Source organism: Pogona vitticeps, chromosome 10 (genome assembly GCF_051106095.1).
Source record: "Pogona vitticeps strain Pit_001003342236 chromosome 10, PviZW2.1, whole genome shotgun sequence".
In the NCBI taxonomy this organism is placed as follows: Eukaryota; Metazoa; Chordata; class Lepidosauria; order Squamata; family Agamidae; genus Pogona; species Pogona vitticeps.
Genome location: NC_135792.1, coordinates 2,646,487 through 2,661,480, shown reverse-complemented (window position 1 = coordinate 2,661,480; position 14,994 = coordinate 2,646,487). Strand labels below are relative to the sequence as shown.

At 46.0% G+C, this 14,994-nt stretch overlaps 1 protein-coding gene across 1 annotated transcript; it reads right to left on the bottom strand.

Annotated features, from left to right (window-relative positions):
- Positions 1 to 7,570: 7,570 nt before the first annotated feature.
- Positions 7,571 to 12,904, bottom strand: LOC110076326 (histamine H3 receptor). The gene is made up of 3 exons (XM_020788367.3): positions 12,596 to 12,904; positions 10,059 to 10,225; positions 7,571 to 9,229 (listed from the first exon to the last, which is right to left on the bottom strand). The coding sequence occupies exons 1-3, from the start codon at positions 12,855 to 12,857 to the stop codon at positions 8,345 to 8,347; spliced, it is 1,314 nt and encodes a 437-aa protein (XP_020644026.3). The 5' UTR covers positions 12,858 to 12,904; the 3' UTR covers positions 7,571 to 8,344.
- Positions 12,905 to 14,994: the final 2,090 nt, after the last annotated feature.

Sequence of the window (14,994 nt, the reverse complement as noted above, 5' to 3'; positions counted from 1 at the left end):
CCTTTAAAAGCCCGATCATGGAATAGAAAAGCATGCCTCTCAAAATACAAGACTTTGCAGCATCAGAAAAAGGGGCATTTAGCAGAGGATCTTGAGGCACAAACCAGGTGTGAGTAACGTAGTGCGATTTTTCACGTACTCCGGCATGAACAAAGCTGTGGAAAATGTTCTATGTGACGCAGTGAAATGGGTTGGTTGCTAGAATACAGGCTATTGATACCAACTCCCAAGTAAAGAGATTTGATCCGATCAACTTACATTCACATATATGCTTAGCCTAAATAGTTCCTCTTTCTCTCTCTCTGTTTTCTTTTCCCTTTTACAGTATTTAGCATTTTTATTTAAAAAGCCCAATTATTTTATTTTTTTCTGTTTTAAAGAAGAGAGAACTTTGATTTTGTTCTCTTTATAAAAATGACTCATAGATGGAAGGACTCGAAACGAAAACCAATGGCTGACAAAACAGGAGGGCCGCTTGAGAGAAGGGTATTTTTCTTCTAAGAACTGTGTGTACTTCTAAGCAGTCAGCTACATATGCGCAGCCTCCAATTACTCATCTGATTAGGTACTGCTTTGTTATTTCTCTTCCATCTCAGGACTGTAACAATGGCTACTGATGTCCGTGCTACTTGGGCAAGAATTTTTCTGCTAAAGAGACATAATGGTTTTTAATTCTGTCAAGCCTTCAAGTCTTGATGCATTTGAACAGATAATGCAATTTTATTCCAGGTTATTAAGTCTCTCTAGTTGCATACTCTGGCTAAAAGCAGCTCTTTGTGACCTTAGGAATTCTCTTTTCTCAGTAACGGATGCATCAGAATTTTGTCTGATGTGCTTCTTAATTGAATAATTCAGCAGTCTTATTTTCTGAATGCATAAAGAGTTCGGAACTGAACTCATATGTACAATAGGATTCAAAAATGCTTTAGACGGTGCATTATGTGAATTTGCAGTATGGTAGGACACCCCTATCCACAGAATTGACATCCACAGATTCATTTATCCACTGCCCGAAAATACTAAATTTAAAAAACCCCAGAAATGTGTATTTATACATATCTCCATGGTGTATTTCCCAGAAATGGCAATAAGAGAAATGGCCAGAGACCATGCTATGTATAGCTTTTGCAACTGACATGTTTTTTGGCATTTGTGTGTGGGCGGGGAAGGGTTAGATCTGATCCCCCACAGAGATTGTAGTCCTACCGTATTGTTTTTAAGCTAAAAAATGTGTGCATTAAACAAAGTTGTTTACAGAAATGTGGATTTGAGGAGGTGGTTTCAAAATTTCACATGCATATGAATATGGGTACATGAAAATAAATTTATATATATATGATCTTTCATGCTTTAAAAATTGCAAACAGATGCAGAAATTGGAGGTATGATTCAATGTATAGGTAAGTGTCATGGACTGGACATAATCCATTTCCTCTATATAGGTAAACTGCCCAGAGTGGCCTTGGTAGCCAGATGGGCCGTATAGAAGTCAAATAAATTAAATAAATAAATACTCATCACTGATTCTGGTGTTTGAATTTGAGCCCAGGACCTTCTATGTAGTTTTGTTGGTTATCCTTGTTTGAGAGATGGAGCGAGTGGATCTACAATGCAGAAGATCAAGTGTTGATGTGAAGGGCGAGGTGTGGAACGCAGCTGATCACTGTGCAACAGGGGGAAGGTTACTTCCAGCCTTTGTTCTGAATCTAGCCCTCCTGGGGCCCAGAGGTGGTCCTCTGGATCTGGTCCTCAGTTCAAAGGCCACTTCAGCTACAAACTCAAGGGGGGACCTTGAGGAAGCTCCCATTCATGCCAGCCCAGCCGCTACAGAACAAGGCCTGCTTGGGAAGCAATGGAAAGGGTTATAGTTTTGATTTTTAATTTTTGTTGAATTATAAGTCACTTTGCTTACATGTTTATGTGTTTTACTGCTGTACACCGGTTTTAGAAATTTTAAACCCAACAAACAAATTATCTAGAGCGTTATTAGGCCCTTCTAGAGCATGGGGTTCCGAGTGCCAGAAGGCCAGCCGGCACAGCCTATGGCAAGGAGTCGGGGTGTTGCTGTCTCGAACGCAATACAAGTCCTAATGTCCCCCAAACTCTGCTGTATCTAAAGCACTGCATAAAGCTGAAAAATTGCCGTCTTTCTACTTGCTTTGGAAAATGGTGGTATGTTTCCACCATCAAATAGGTGGAAACAAGACATTGTCATGACATTGTTCCGTCGCCTGTAGCACAGATGGGGAAAATGTGGTTCTCCAGGACTCTGTTGGACAGTGTTTCCCTGTTGTCCTCTTTGTGGTTGAGGGACGTCCCTGTTACATACAGCACTGATGTTACCTGTCTGTCATGGGTTTGGAGGGAAAGTTCCATCCTATGGGGAGTGGAAGGCGGGACATCAGGAGGAGGGGCTGTACTGTATATATATGTGAAGCCTGTGTGGTGAAGTTCAGAAGGGAGACGAAGCAGCAGCTGGGAAGAAGAAGCTGGTGTGGGAGTCTGTGTGTCAGACAGGGTACTACTGTGTGTCAGTCAGTACCAACCTGATAGGTTCAGGTGTCTGTTGGTTAGCCAGAACTGATAGGTTCAGGGTCTGTGCTTCAAGTTAAGGGTTCTGTGTGAACCAAACTGTATGCATGTATGAATGAGACTAAGCCACGTTACTATATCTTATTCACCTGATCATTTTATTTTCCCTGTGTGTTGTTTTAAATAAACCTTATTCTTTTATTTGTTGAAAATCCATCCCTGGTCTGTGTGACTTCTTATAGGGAATGGTTGGTGGCAGCTTAGTTAACGTGTGGCATATCCCAGTAGGTCTGGGTTTGTCACATTGATTGGTGTCCAGCGTGTGGGATACGACTGGTCCAGTTGTCCAGCGGTCCAGCAAAGCCTTGGCAAGTGTGCCCAGAGCAAGGGGGGTCTAGTCAGGGACAATCTGAGAGCACGTAGGTAATCTTCTAGGTGTACCTCAAGGGGAGGTGCGCTAGTAGAAGAACGTGTAACCTCAGATTGGGGACTAGATTAGAGTGCTCTGAGGCAGCCTGGTTTTGGCGGGAAAAAAGCTGAGGCAAAACTGTGTAGTAACAGTGATTTAGCCTGCCTGCTGCGAGGCCCAGCAGAGGGGGGTAGTCTCTAACTCGCTACAGTTGCAAGTAGTGCTGAAGAACAGCAGCAATCTATAGAGGGCTGGTTCTGAGGCAAAAGAGGAAAAAAGTGGTCGTTTTATTTTGAGGCTTGACTTTTTAAAGCAGCCTGTTCTGAGGGGGGATTATGCCCTTGACTCGAAGCCAAATGGCAGAAATGGGTGAAGTGAAAGACCCCCAGGTTGACCAAGGTTCTGAGGATGAATTTGGCTCAGTGCAGGGTGACAGCACGGGAGAACAGAACCCAGAACTCAGAAAAATACTCCTAGCCCAACAGCATGAACTGAGGGTGAGGGAAATGGAGGAAGTGAGAGAACCACAGGGAGACCTAAGAAACTTTAAGTTATCTCTAGAACATGAATTCAGAATGAAAGAACTAGAGAAGGAGGAACAAATTGAACAGCTTGAAATAAGAGGAAGAGAAAGAGCTGAAATCAGGCAGGCAGAGGCAGATGCCAAGGAAAGGGGAATGGCCATGAGGATGAAAGAGATGGAACTGGAACACAGAATTAGAATGGCACAATTAAAATTAACATTCCTAAATAAGAAAAATAACAATTTATCAGTTGAAGAAATTTCGGAAAGAGAAAAGTATGAGGCTCAGGTCAGACAAAGTGAGCAAGATCTTGAAAAATATAATCAGCAAAAAGACATTAAATTAAAAGAAATCAGAGATAAGACTGAAGAAAAAGTAAAAGAGATAAAAGCTAGGGCTGAGGAAGAAATTTTACAGATCAGGGCTGAGTTTGAGGCTAAGCGAAAGGAGCTGGATTTGAGAATAAAAGGGAAGAAATTGCAGCAAGGGGGAGGGGCCCATGGTGAAGGGAAGCCCTCAGACATGAAACCAAGACCTCAGATTTTGGAGGGAAAACTAAAACCAGAGGAGAAAGACTCCAAGTACAGCAGAAAATGTTATTTCTGTCAGGGAAAGGGCCATCTAATCTCAGGGTGTGAGAAATGGAAGCAGATAAAGGGAAATGTGCCTCAGGATTCGAGTGGAACCAAGCCAAAAGCTGTGTTCTGTGTCCAGAAAGAGCAAAGCTCCTTGTCACTGAGGGAGCCTGTTGCCATGGCTACTCAATCTGGAACAAGTACATCTGCTGATCAGGCTGAGGAAGGTGGTCCTCTTGTGGAGGTCAAGCGATGCTTGCTCGTGAGAACAGATTCTCAGTTGTTTGAGACAGCAGGGGTGGACGTAGGAATACTTGGCCGTCAGTATCGGGGGCTGCGGGACACTTGTTCTCAGGTGACCCTGTGCCATCCAGATATTATTCCTAGGGAGTATGTAATCCCAAATGAGAGCATGAAGGTGGCAGGGATTGAGGGGCAGGTGATCTCACTGCCAGTAGCAGAGGTACCTGTGAACTTTCAAGGCTGGAGGGGAGTTTGGCGGCTAGCGATTTCATCGACTCTGCCAGCAGCCGTGCTCGTGGGAAATGACCTGGCTGAACATGTGAAATGGGTGCTAGTGATTACACGTTCACAAGCCACCACGGGGACAGTTCCGGGGGGTACTGATGAGCCAGAGACGGAAGCAGAGGGGAGTTCAGAAGCTGTGGTGGAAACCTTAACCACAGACAGCAGATTTGGACAAGAGCAAAAGGCAGACGCCACTCTCCAAAAGTGTTTTGAACAGGTGACTGACGCCCAGCTAACACCTGAAACCCCAGTGAGATTTCTGGAGAAAAAGGGGATTTTATATAGAGAGACCCTGAGGAATATCTCAAAAGGGGGAGATGGGATCCGAAGTCAGCTAGTGGTACCTGAAAAGTATCGCCCCATGATCTTACAAAGGGGGCACTCTGACATGTTTGCTGCGCACTTAGGGGTGAACAAAACACAGCAGAGAATCACACAGAATTTTTACTGGCCTGACATAGGGAAGCAGATCAGGGAGTTCTGTAAACAATGTGATGTGTGTCAAAGGCAGGGGAATAGCCGCGACAGGACCAAAGCAAAGTTGTGCCCTTTGCCTGTGATTGACACTCCATTCAAATGCATAGGGGTGGATATTGTGGGACCTTTGCCCAAGGCCACAAAGAGGGGGAACAGGTTCATTCTCACCATTGTGGACCATGCCACGAGGTACCCTGAAGCCATACCCTTGACTAACATTGAAACTAACACAGTGGCAGATGCCTTGGTGGGGTATATGTCCAGGATGGGATTTGCCTCAGAAATAATCACAGATTTGGGAGCATCGTTCACATCGAAGCTCATGAAACGCTTATGGCAAATCTGTGGAATTAAGCACAAGGAAACCACTGCCTATCACCCTGAAAGTAATGGGTTAACTGAGAAGTTCAATGGGACTCTAATGCGCATGATTAGGGCTTACTTGGCAGAGAATCCAAACAATTGGGACCAGAAGCTGCAATCCCTTTTGTTTGCTTATCGATCAGTGCCACAAGCCAGTACCGGGTTCAGTCCATTTGAACTTTTATTTGGGAGAAGGGTGAAAGGGCCCCTTGATTTGATCAAACAAAATGGGGAACAGATCACCCAGGATGACCCACAAGACGTTGTGACATATATAGACACCTTAATAAATGACCTAAAGAGAAACCTAGAGCTAGCAGCAGAGACCCTGCAAGCTCAAAAGGTCAGAAAGAAAGCTTGGGATGACCAGGAAGGCAGGGAGAGGCACTTTGACCCAGGGGAGGAAGTGCTTTGGCCTAGGCTCTGCAAAGAGAACAAACTGCAGCTGGGTAGCCCAGAAATAAAATACTTGGGTCACATGGTAGGGGGAGGAGTGATAAAACCCCTAGAGGCCAAAATAGAAGCAGTTCGTGATTGGCCTAGACCCAACACCAAGAAAAAAGTCAAATCATTTCTTGGGTTGGTGGGCTACTACAGAAAGTTCATCCCGAGGTTTAGCGAGATTGCGGCTCCGCTGACCGATCTGACGAGGAAGAAGGCTGATGACCGCATCCCATGGACCAGCGACTGTGAGGCGGCGTTCCAGAGGTTGAAGGAGGCGTTAATCAACTATCCTGTGCTGCGTGCTCCAGACTTCGACCGGGAGTTCATCATCTACACCGATGCGTCTGACAGCGGGGTAGGAGCAGTTCTGTGCCAGGAGGATGAGAATGGTGACCAGCATCCAGTGTCCTACCTGAGTAGGAAACTTCAAAAAGGTGAGAGACATTTGGCAACCGTGGAGAAGGAGTGTTTGGCAATAGTCTACGCGATCCAGAAGGCCAAGCCTTACATCTGGGGAAGACATTTTGTTCTGTGCACTGACCATTCACCACTGCAATGGTTAAAGACAATGAAAACCCACAATAGCAAACTTATGAGGTGGGCTTTAAACCTACAGGTCTATGACTTTGAAGTGAAGGTGGTCAGAGGGTCAGTGAACTGTGTTGCTGACGCCTTGTCAAGAAGACCTGAAGAATGAAGACGGCGAAAGAAACATGGACTATGTATATATATTGATGACAAAAAGTTAAATGTACCTGTTTTTTGAACTTGGTTTGTATGAATAAAGGTAACTTGATGTAATGTATATGGTAAATGTTTAAATGCCTAATTGATATGGTTAACTTAGAATGTAAGTATAAGTAAGTATGATATTGTATGTATAACTGTTTTTGTGTGTTTTATACAGGTTGTTTTTTGGTGAAAAGCACCTTAGCTTTCCCCCTACAAAACAACTTATAAAGAGGGGAGGTGTTACATACAGCACTGATGTTACCTGTCTGTCATGGGTTTGGAGGGAAAGTTCCATCCTATGGGGAGTGGAAGGCGGGACATCAGGAGGAGGGGCTGTACTGTATATATATGTGAAGCCTGTGTGGTGAAGTTCAGAAGGGAGACGAAGCAGCAGCTGGGAAGAAGAAGCTGGTGTGGGAGTCTGTGTGTCAGACAGGGTACTACTGTGTGTCAGTCAGTACCAACCTGATAGGTTCAGGTGTCTGGATGGTTAGCCAGAACTGATAGGTTCAGGGTCTGTGCTTCAAGTTAAGTGTTCTGTGTGAACCAAACTGTGTGCATGTATGAATGAGACTAAGCCACGTTACTATATCTTATTCACCTGATCATTTTATTTTTCCCTGTGTGTTGTTTTAAATAAACCTTATTCTTTTATTTGTTGAAAATCCATCCCTGGTCTGTGTGACTTCTTATAGGGAATGGTTGGTGGCAGCTTAGTTAATGTGTGGCATATCCCAATTAAAACAACAGCTGGAAAGCTGTGAAAAACCAGAGAAGCCTTTTTTCTAGTGTGCCCATGGAATTTCTACTTCAATCAAGTTTTTAATTGGGTTGGTCATTTGGCATTTCTAATTAGGGTGAGCCCAGGGAAGGGCTCAGAACCCATGAACAAGTTCTGTGTGTGCACGAGAAACCTCTACCGTGTGGCGCCAGTTGGTGTTTTCCTCCCATAAAATGCAGTAATTTAAAACATCAACACACAACCCTTGTGAGCAATCATCAAAGGGAACTTGCTTTTTTTTAAATACTTAGCAATTCCTTAAACACAGACACAACTGAATCCAACAGACAACACTGTTCAGCAGAACAAAGAGAATTTTATGCACTGCTAATTCCTAATTATGAAGCTGCCAGTTCAAACACCCAAGAGATGCTTGGAGGTTGAGACTTCTTAAATATTTCTTAAATGCCCTGTTTCCCAGAAAATAAGACCTAACCTGAAAATAAGCCCTAGTATGATTTTTCAGGATGCTCGTAATATAAGCCCTACCCCCTAAATAAGCCCCAGTTAAGTGAAACCACACCCTCCACCATTGTACAGCAGCCAGAAGAAGATGACATGACTGTATTTGAATAAACGTAGATTGTTGCACATGAAAAAAAAATAAAACATCCCCTGAAAATAAGCCCTACTGCTTTTTTTGGAGCAAAAATTAATATAAGACCCTGTCTTATTTTCCGGGAAGCACGGTATATCCCTTGTTTTGATAATGGATCCCCCAGCACTCACTGCATAAATTACTGATGCAAGGTCTCAAAAAGAGTCCTAAAGCTTTCAGAACTCTTATGTTGCCAGGAACAAATGTTCCCATGATCTTGAATAGTTTGGACAGAAAGTTGGAAGGCTGTCCTCCTTACCTGGATATGGTATGGGTTCAAGATGAATGGACAGTCAACGCGTTGTGGTTTTTTTTTTTTCCGCCCAAGTGTGCAATCAATCCTTTGCTAAAGACAACATCGTCTTCTCACTACAAGCATTCTCACACACAGATATTAGGGTGGATTTTAGCCTTCCCTGGGAACAGGAGTTTAAAGAAGGCTTTTCTGAAGCTCACATGACAAAGGGGGTATAAGACGGGGTTAATGGCCGAATTAAGCCACAGGAGCCAGAACGAGGCTTCGTAGAGAGCGTGGTGGATGCATCGTCCGTGGCAGGCCGCGCGAATGATCATGAGGAGGGTGTAAGGAGCCCAACAGAAAGCGAAGACGCAGACAATGATGGCTAAAGATTTGGCTACCTTTTTATCCCGGGAAAGCCGACACCGACTAGCCATGGTGCTGGCCACCTCCGTCTTACGGGTGGGGTTGGAAATGCTCTCTAGGGCTTTGTAGAAACCATCCCAAGGGGATTTGGTCTGGACGTCCACTTGCAAAGGTGGAAGATCTTGATGGACGTTGAATTCTACCATCTGGCTTGGCCGGTGATGGACGTCGAGCCTCGGGCTGGCCGGCTTCTGAGGGGAGAGGCCGTTGACTCTCTCCTGATTTCTTCCCCTGCCGACTTTCATGAAGAAGATGGGGTGCTCCTGCTTCTTCCTTTGGGGGCACATTCCACAGTCCCTCCGGCCCAGGGAGAGGTTCTGGGCGCCAAGCGGCGTCCGCTTCCGGATGTTGAAATAAATGCTCAGGTTGAAATAGGTGACGCTGATGAAGGGTGTGAAAAACTCTACGGTGGAGGCGATCATGAGGAAATACCAGTTGTAGAAGAATTCTGCGTGGCACTCTCGCTCGGGGACGATGGTTTTCTGAGCAATGTACTCCCAGCTGATGATGGCTGGGCCGTAGAGGAGGAAAGCGGAGATCCACACCAGAACCATTTTGACCACAGCGTTTCTTGTCATCCCTTTCTGGGCTCGGTAGCTCACCTGGAAGGAAAAATATGGAAAGAAACTTGAAAAGACGATTATGCTTGTAGACTTCCTTTCAAACAGAGGAGATGTTCATAACAGGGGTGTCCAAAGGCCCCCCACGCTCATCTCGGCCGGGCTGACCCCCTTCCTCTGGTCCTTCTGTCCTTATGTTTGCCTGAAAAGGAAGGTCTTTGCTCTGATGAAGGAAAGACAAGGCGAAGTGGCCCAACACAGCTTCCCAGGGCAGACAATTAAATAGGGTTTTTAAGATTTTTTAAAAAATTTTTTAACATTGTTTCTAATCCTGGCTTTAATCTCGACCAATAATCTTGGATAATAATCTTAAAACTGCATTGCTGGAAGGGACCCTCTGAATCATTGAATCTAGCGCCTCTCAAGGAGGCCCCGTGGGGGAATCAAACTCCCAACCTCTGGCTTTCCAGTTACAGACCTAAACCACTAAGCTATTAATTGTTTTTTTTAAATATAGTTTTCATATAATATTTTAAACCTGTGAATATTGTATGATTTAGAGAGAGAGGAAGGAAGGAAGGAAGGAAGGAAGGAAGGAAGGAAGGAATAGAAATAGGGATGGATGGATGGATGGATGGATGGATGGATGGATGGATGGATGGATGGATGGATGGATGGATGGATGGATGGAAGGAAGGAAGGAAGGGAGGGAGGGAGGGAGGGAGGAAGGAAGGAAGGAAGGAAGGAAGGAAGGAAGGAAGGAAGGAAGGAAGGAAGGAAGGAAGGAAGGAAGGAAGGAAGGAAGGAAGGAAGGAAGGAAGGAAGGAAGAAAGACTAAACAGCCATTGAGTCAAAAGCAGGGTTTCTTTACCGCTTTCGTAACAGAGATGAATCGGTCGAAGCTGATCAAGACAATGTTGAAAACGGAGGCGCTGCACACCAGATAATCTGCCACCAACCAAACCTTGCACAATCCTCTTCCCAGCTTCCACTCGCCAGTCAGAACGTAAGGGATGTAGAGGGGGATGCAAAACCCACCTGCGGACACAGACAAGAAAGCATGACGCTGGGGGGGCGGAGAGTAAAAGCAGAAGCAGCCTGTGATAGCATGTATAGACCACCCCATCCTGCTTAAATCACTGCCTGGATGGTCAATTTAGTTATGCTGGCTACACGTGCCCCCCCCAAGCGAGCTGGGCATGCAATTTAGTCTCCGAAGGGCGGAAGGCTGAGGCAACCTCAAGCCGGCTTCCTGAGCCTGGGGTTCAAGCTCAGATCTTGAGCAGAGTTTTGACTGCAGCCCTGCGTGCCGTTTTACCACTGCGTGACAAGGCTCTAAAGTAATAGCCTGGGATCTATAAAAATGATATTTTCTCACTGTGAATATACCATTGGGCATTTGAAAAGGTGCAGTCATCTACCCGCCATGGGCCGCTATGCGCTAATTTACCTTTCATGCTGATAATTGATATGTGCAGCGATGATATCTGCTGTATGGGGATGGCGGTCTTAAGCCCATACTCTTTACTGTTTTCAGATCTGGAAGAAAGGGAGAATTTTGGGCATGTGCAGCTTCATCCAGGGGAAAGAGGAAAGCAACGGCTATTAAGGAAGCCTATTGAAGACTGAGTCTGTTTCTTTTTTTTTTTTTTTTTTTTACCATCATCCCCTCCAGCTGCTATCTCAGACTTTTTTTAAAAGGAGCCTCATGACACAGCAGTTAAACTGCAGTACTGCACTTAAGACTCTGCTCTTGGCCTGCATTCGATTGTGACAGACCTAGGTAGCCAGCTCAAGGTTGACTTGGTCTTCCATCTTTCTGAGGCTGGTAAACTGAGTATCCAATTCGCTGGGTGGGGTGGGGTGCGCCATTTGTACCTTGCATAATTAAACTGTAAACCATCCAGAGAATGCTTTGAATGCTATGGAGCAGTATATAAGCATCTAGGTGAGCATACACAGGTAGCATTGTTATCCTTTACATGTGTAAAGATCTGTGGGTGAATGGGGCTGCTGTCCCCCCCCCCTCTGTTCACTCCACATTTGGCACAAGAGAAAGGCATCACGACTCGTGACTGCCTGGCTGAGATGAAAAGAGCGCTTCCTGTAGCCACTCTTACACCTCAACAGGCAGGCAGGCAGGCCGTCTCTCTGTGTGGGAGTCAGCCTTTCGTCTGTTCCCTCAGAATCATCATCTGCTATACACAGATGGTGAAGTCAAGTGTATCCTGCCCAGGGGGGTTCCAAAATTTCACGTAACCCCTCTGGGCAGCAGCTCGGATCTTTCATTTGCATTAGAGGGAAAGGGAGAGACCGGTTAAATGAGGCCTGAGGTGAAAATAATTCCCTTTTGAGGGACCATCGGCAGTTCCCATTTGCCTCGGCTAACAAGGCGGTCTTACAAGAGCTGTTCTCCAAAAGAAGTTGAAAAACCTTGGTTTGCCTGTGTGAAGTCCCTTCGCTGAGTCCTGTTAGGCACCCGATAAAATAATAATAAAAAAAATACCTTTCCATCCCTCACACAGAAAGAAACAAGCAAAGGCAAAGTCATTTCTGTTGCGGTAGCTGCAAGTTGTGAACTTGCCCGTAGATCTTAACCTACCTTCTCTTGTGGGTCATTTTTATGGCATCGCGACAGATAAGGTCTAATTTGTATTTCCCAAACTTCTGTGAAGTAATCCCCTTTCCCCACATCCCCAGATTAATAGATGGGGGGGGGAGGCTGCCACAGAAAAAGACAAAGACGAGTGGATCTCCTGCCTCTAAATATTTTAAAATGCAATCATGGAGAATCAGACTTGGGACTGCAGGTGGATCTCTTGTGATCTGGAGTAGATCACCAAGGATTTGCTGTTTATCAAGATGTCTGGGTGGCTTGGGGCCGGTCACCCTGTCTCGGCAGGAGACCTGCTTCGCAGGGTTGCTATGAAGATCAAGCCGAAGGGGAGAAGCATGGAGCTTGTTTAAAAATCTAACCAGTAGCAAATAGGACTTTGTGTACTTCTGCATAGAAATTTTAACAAATTGTTGGACACAACTCCAAAAAAATTTGGAATGATAATACAATAAATACTTGTGAATCCTCCGTAACATACTTGTGAGTGACTGAATGATATAAATATGGTTCTTGTTACAAGTTAAGTTGCTCCTGACTTATGGCAACCTTCATAGGGGTTTTGAGGCAGGAGTGCCCTCTTCCTAGTGTGGTTTTCCATTGATTCTCTCCCACGGCTAAGCAGGGATTTGAATCCAGGTCTCCCAAATTGCACACACACACACACACAAACACACACACACACCGCTCTATCCACTCCACCAAACTTGCCTCCCATCCCCAAGAAATCTCCCGGAGCGGGGGGGGGGGAGGGAGGAGAACCAGCCGGTTCCCTCCGGGCCAGCCTCACTCACCCACGAGGAGGTCGGCGATGGCCAAGTTCAGGAAGAAGAAATTCCCGTGACTCCGGAGACTTTTGTCCGCCACGAACGCCAGGATGACCAGCGCGTTGCCGGAGACGGTGACCAAGACCAGGAGCGCCATCAGCACCGCCAGCAGGACCGAGACGGGCGCCGAGAACTCTCCGTGGTGCTGAAAGCGCCCGGACTCGCCCGCCGCCGCCGCCGCCGCGCACGCCTGGCCGGAGCAGTTGAGCCCCGGCAACTCCTCCGGCATGCTCGCCGCCGGGCGGAGAGGGACCCGGAGCCCGTCCCGAGGGTGGGGTGGGGGTTTTGAGACCTGCCAGGAAGGCTCCGTCCTTTGGCCGGGCAGAGGAGGAAGCCGCTCGCCTGCCTTCTTCTGGGCGAGGGTGGACCTCCCGGCTTGGGTGAGTCAACCGTCCCTGAACCCTCCTTCTCTCCCTCCTTCTTTCTCTCTCCCGTCAATTTTAAGCGCACGGGGAGGGGGGGGAAGAGGAAGGACAGGCAAGGGAAGGAGTCAAAAGAGAGAAGACAAGGGAGAGTCCAGAGGGAGAGGCAACCTTGAGCCAGATGGGTCTGATCGGGCTGGCTTGGTAGTCCAGATAAAGAGACTCCGGCTGCAGCCCAGGTTTGTCCGCCTGGGTGGCGCGAGTTGCGCCCTTTGCTCCCGAGGCGCTGCCTGTCACTCTCGACTCCGTCCCCCCCCCGTCCCCCGGGCTGTGTCTCCTGCCCCACCAGCCAGAAAAAGCAGTGGTTCCAGACTCTACCTAAGGAGATGGCATTGCTATGTTTTAAGCTTGCTTTGCAGGGTCTGTTGTAGAAGCAGCTGCAAAAAAGGGTAGGGTCGCAGGATGCTGGTTTAGAACAGATTAAACTCCTGTGCTTAATGCCCCTCTCGAAAGCCATAAGAACCAACCAACCAACTCCTTCTCACACACATAAACAAAAACAATGCAGTGCACTTAGTGTCTCAAGCGTTGGCCTACGGCATTCTCTTCAGCGGATCGAAATTCCATTTCCAAGTCCACATTTCAAGTTCCGTGAAATTCACTGGGTGAGCCTGGATCCCTCTCATGGATCACTCTCAGTCCTTCCGTCCTGCCTCGCAGGACTGTTGTGAGGATGCTATGGAAAGCAGGAGAAGGAGCTCCGTTGTTTTCAACATCTAGGAACCCAGGAATCCATTAGCCAAGGAATGCTTAAGACCAGCTCACCACTTTTTAAAAATAAAAACACCTGACTTTTAACAAAACAATAAAGATTGAAATGTGCCAGTCTTGGAATTTACCTGTTCATTTTTTCTCTTTAAAAAGAGTAGACACCTGTAACTTTTTTTTTTTTTTTTTTTTGGTCATCTCTTCTTCAGATGTGGCACAGTGAGAAAGGTGCATTGTGAGAAAGCTGAGAATCTACTACACACACACACACTTCCTCCACTCCATGTCTGTCTGACTGCCGGTGGTGTGATGCAAATGAAAATAATACCCCATGCCTCTCATCAAATGGAATCTACCAAATTTTATGTCCCCACGAGTCTGTTGATCAAGGAACTGTTTTGTTCTTGTTGAGTAGAGACTAACCTCGGTGTGCTTCTAAAAACGGTGGCTTGTTAGAAGTCGATCTTTTGGGGCATAAGAACTGTTATGCTAAAGAGTATTTGGTCTCTGCGTGTGGCCGGTTGGACGTTTTAGAGGATGTGACATGGAAGAAAGCAAAGGAGAAAGAAATTGTTCCGATATTTTAGGAGGAGCGAAAGCTCAATGCGGAATGGGATTTACATTTTGGCCCTCCTGCAGGGCGCTAAGAAGATGGATCTATAAAAGCAGTTGGAAAGAGCTGCCTTTTGAGGCCCTCTGAAAGGATGTATCTATCAGCCAGAGAAATTAAAAGCTTCTATTAGCGAAGTCGAATTTTAATTAAGTGGCCAGAGAAAAATCTATCACACTCATTTCCTATCTGCTTCCTTGGCTTTGCTTGGTGAATTAATATTTCTCTCCTGCCTGGATAGTTACTGATTCTCAATTGCTCTTGGATCATTTCCGGGCAAACAAGACCATCTCCGTTCATTTCCTTTTAAAAAAAATATATTCTCAAGGCTTGATATACAATTTGAAAGAATATGAGGGCAGGTATGCTGGGAAGGATGTTGAGTGGCCAGGATATCAACTCCCCTTTGAAAATAAAAGCCCTGCTCTAGAGTAAATGAACAGCCCCTGCCTTCCCAAGCTTGGTCCCTTCAAGAGGTGTTAATCTGCTGTGCTCATCCCCTCCATTCTGCTTGGTTGCAAGAGTTCCCAACACAGCCCTACAATCTGTCTCATTCCGGACAACTGGACCATTAGCCGTCCAAGCTGGAGAAGATCTTGGAATATTTTAGGAAGCATTCTTTTCTA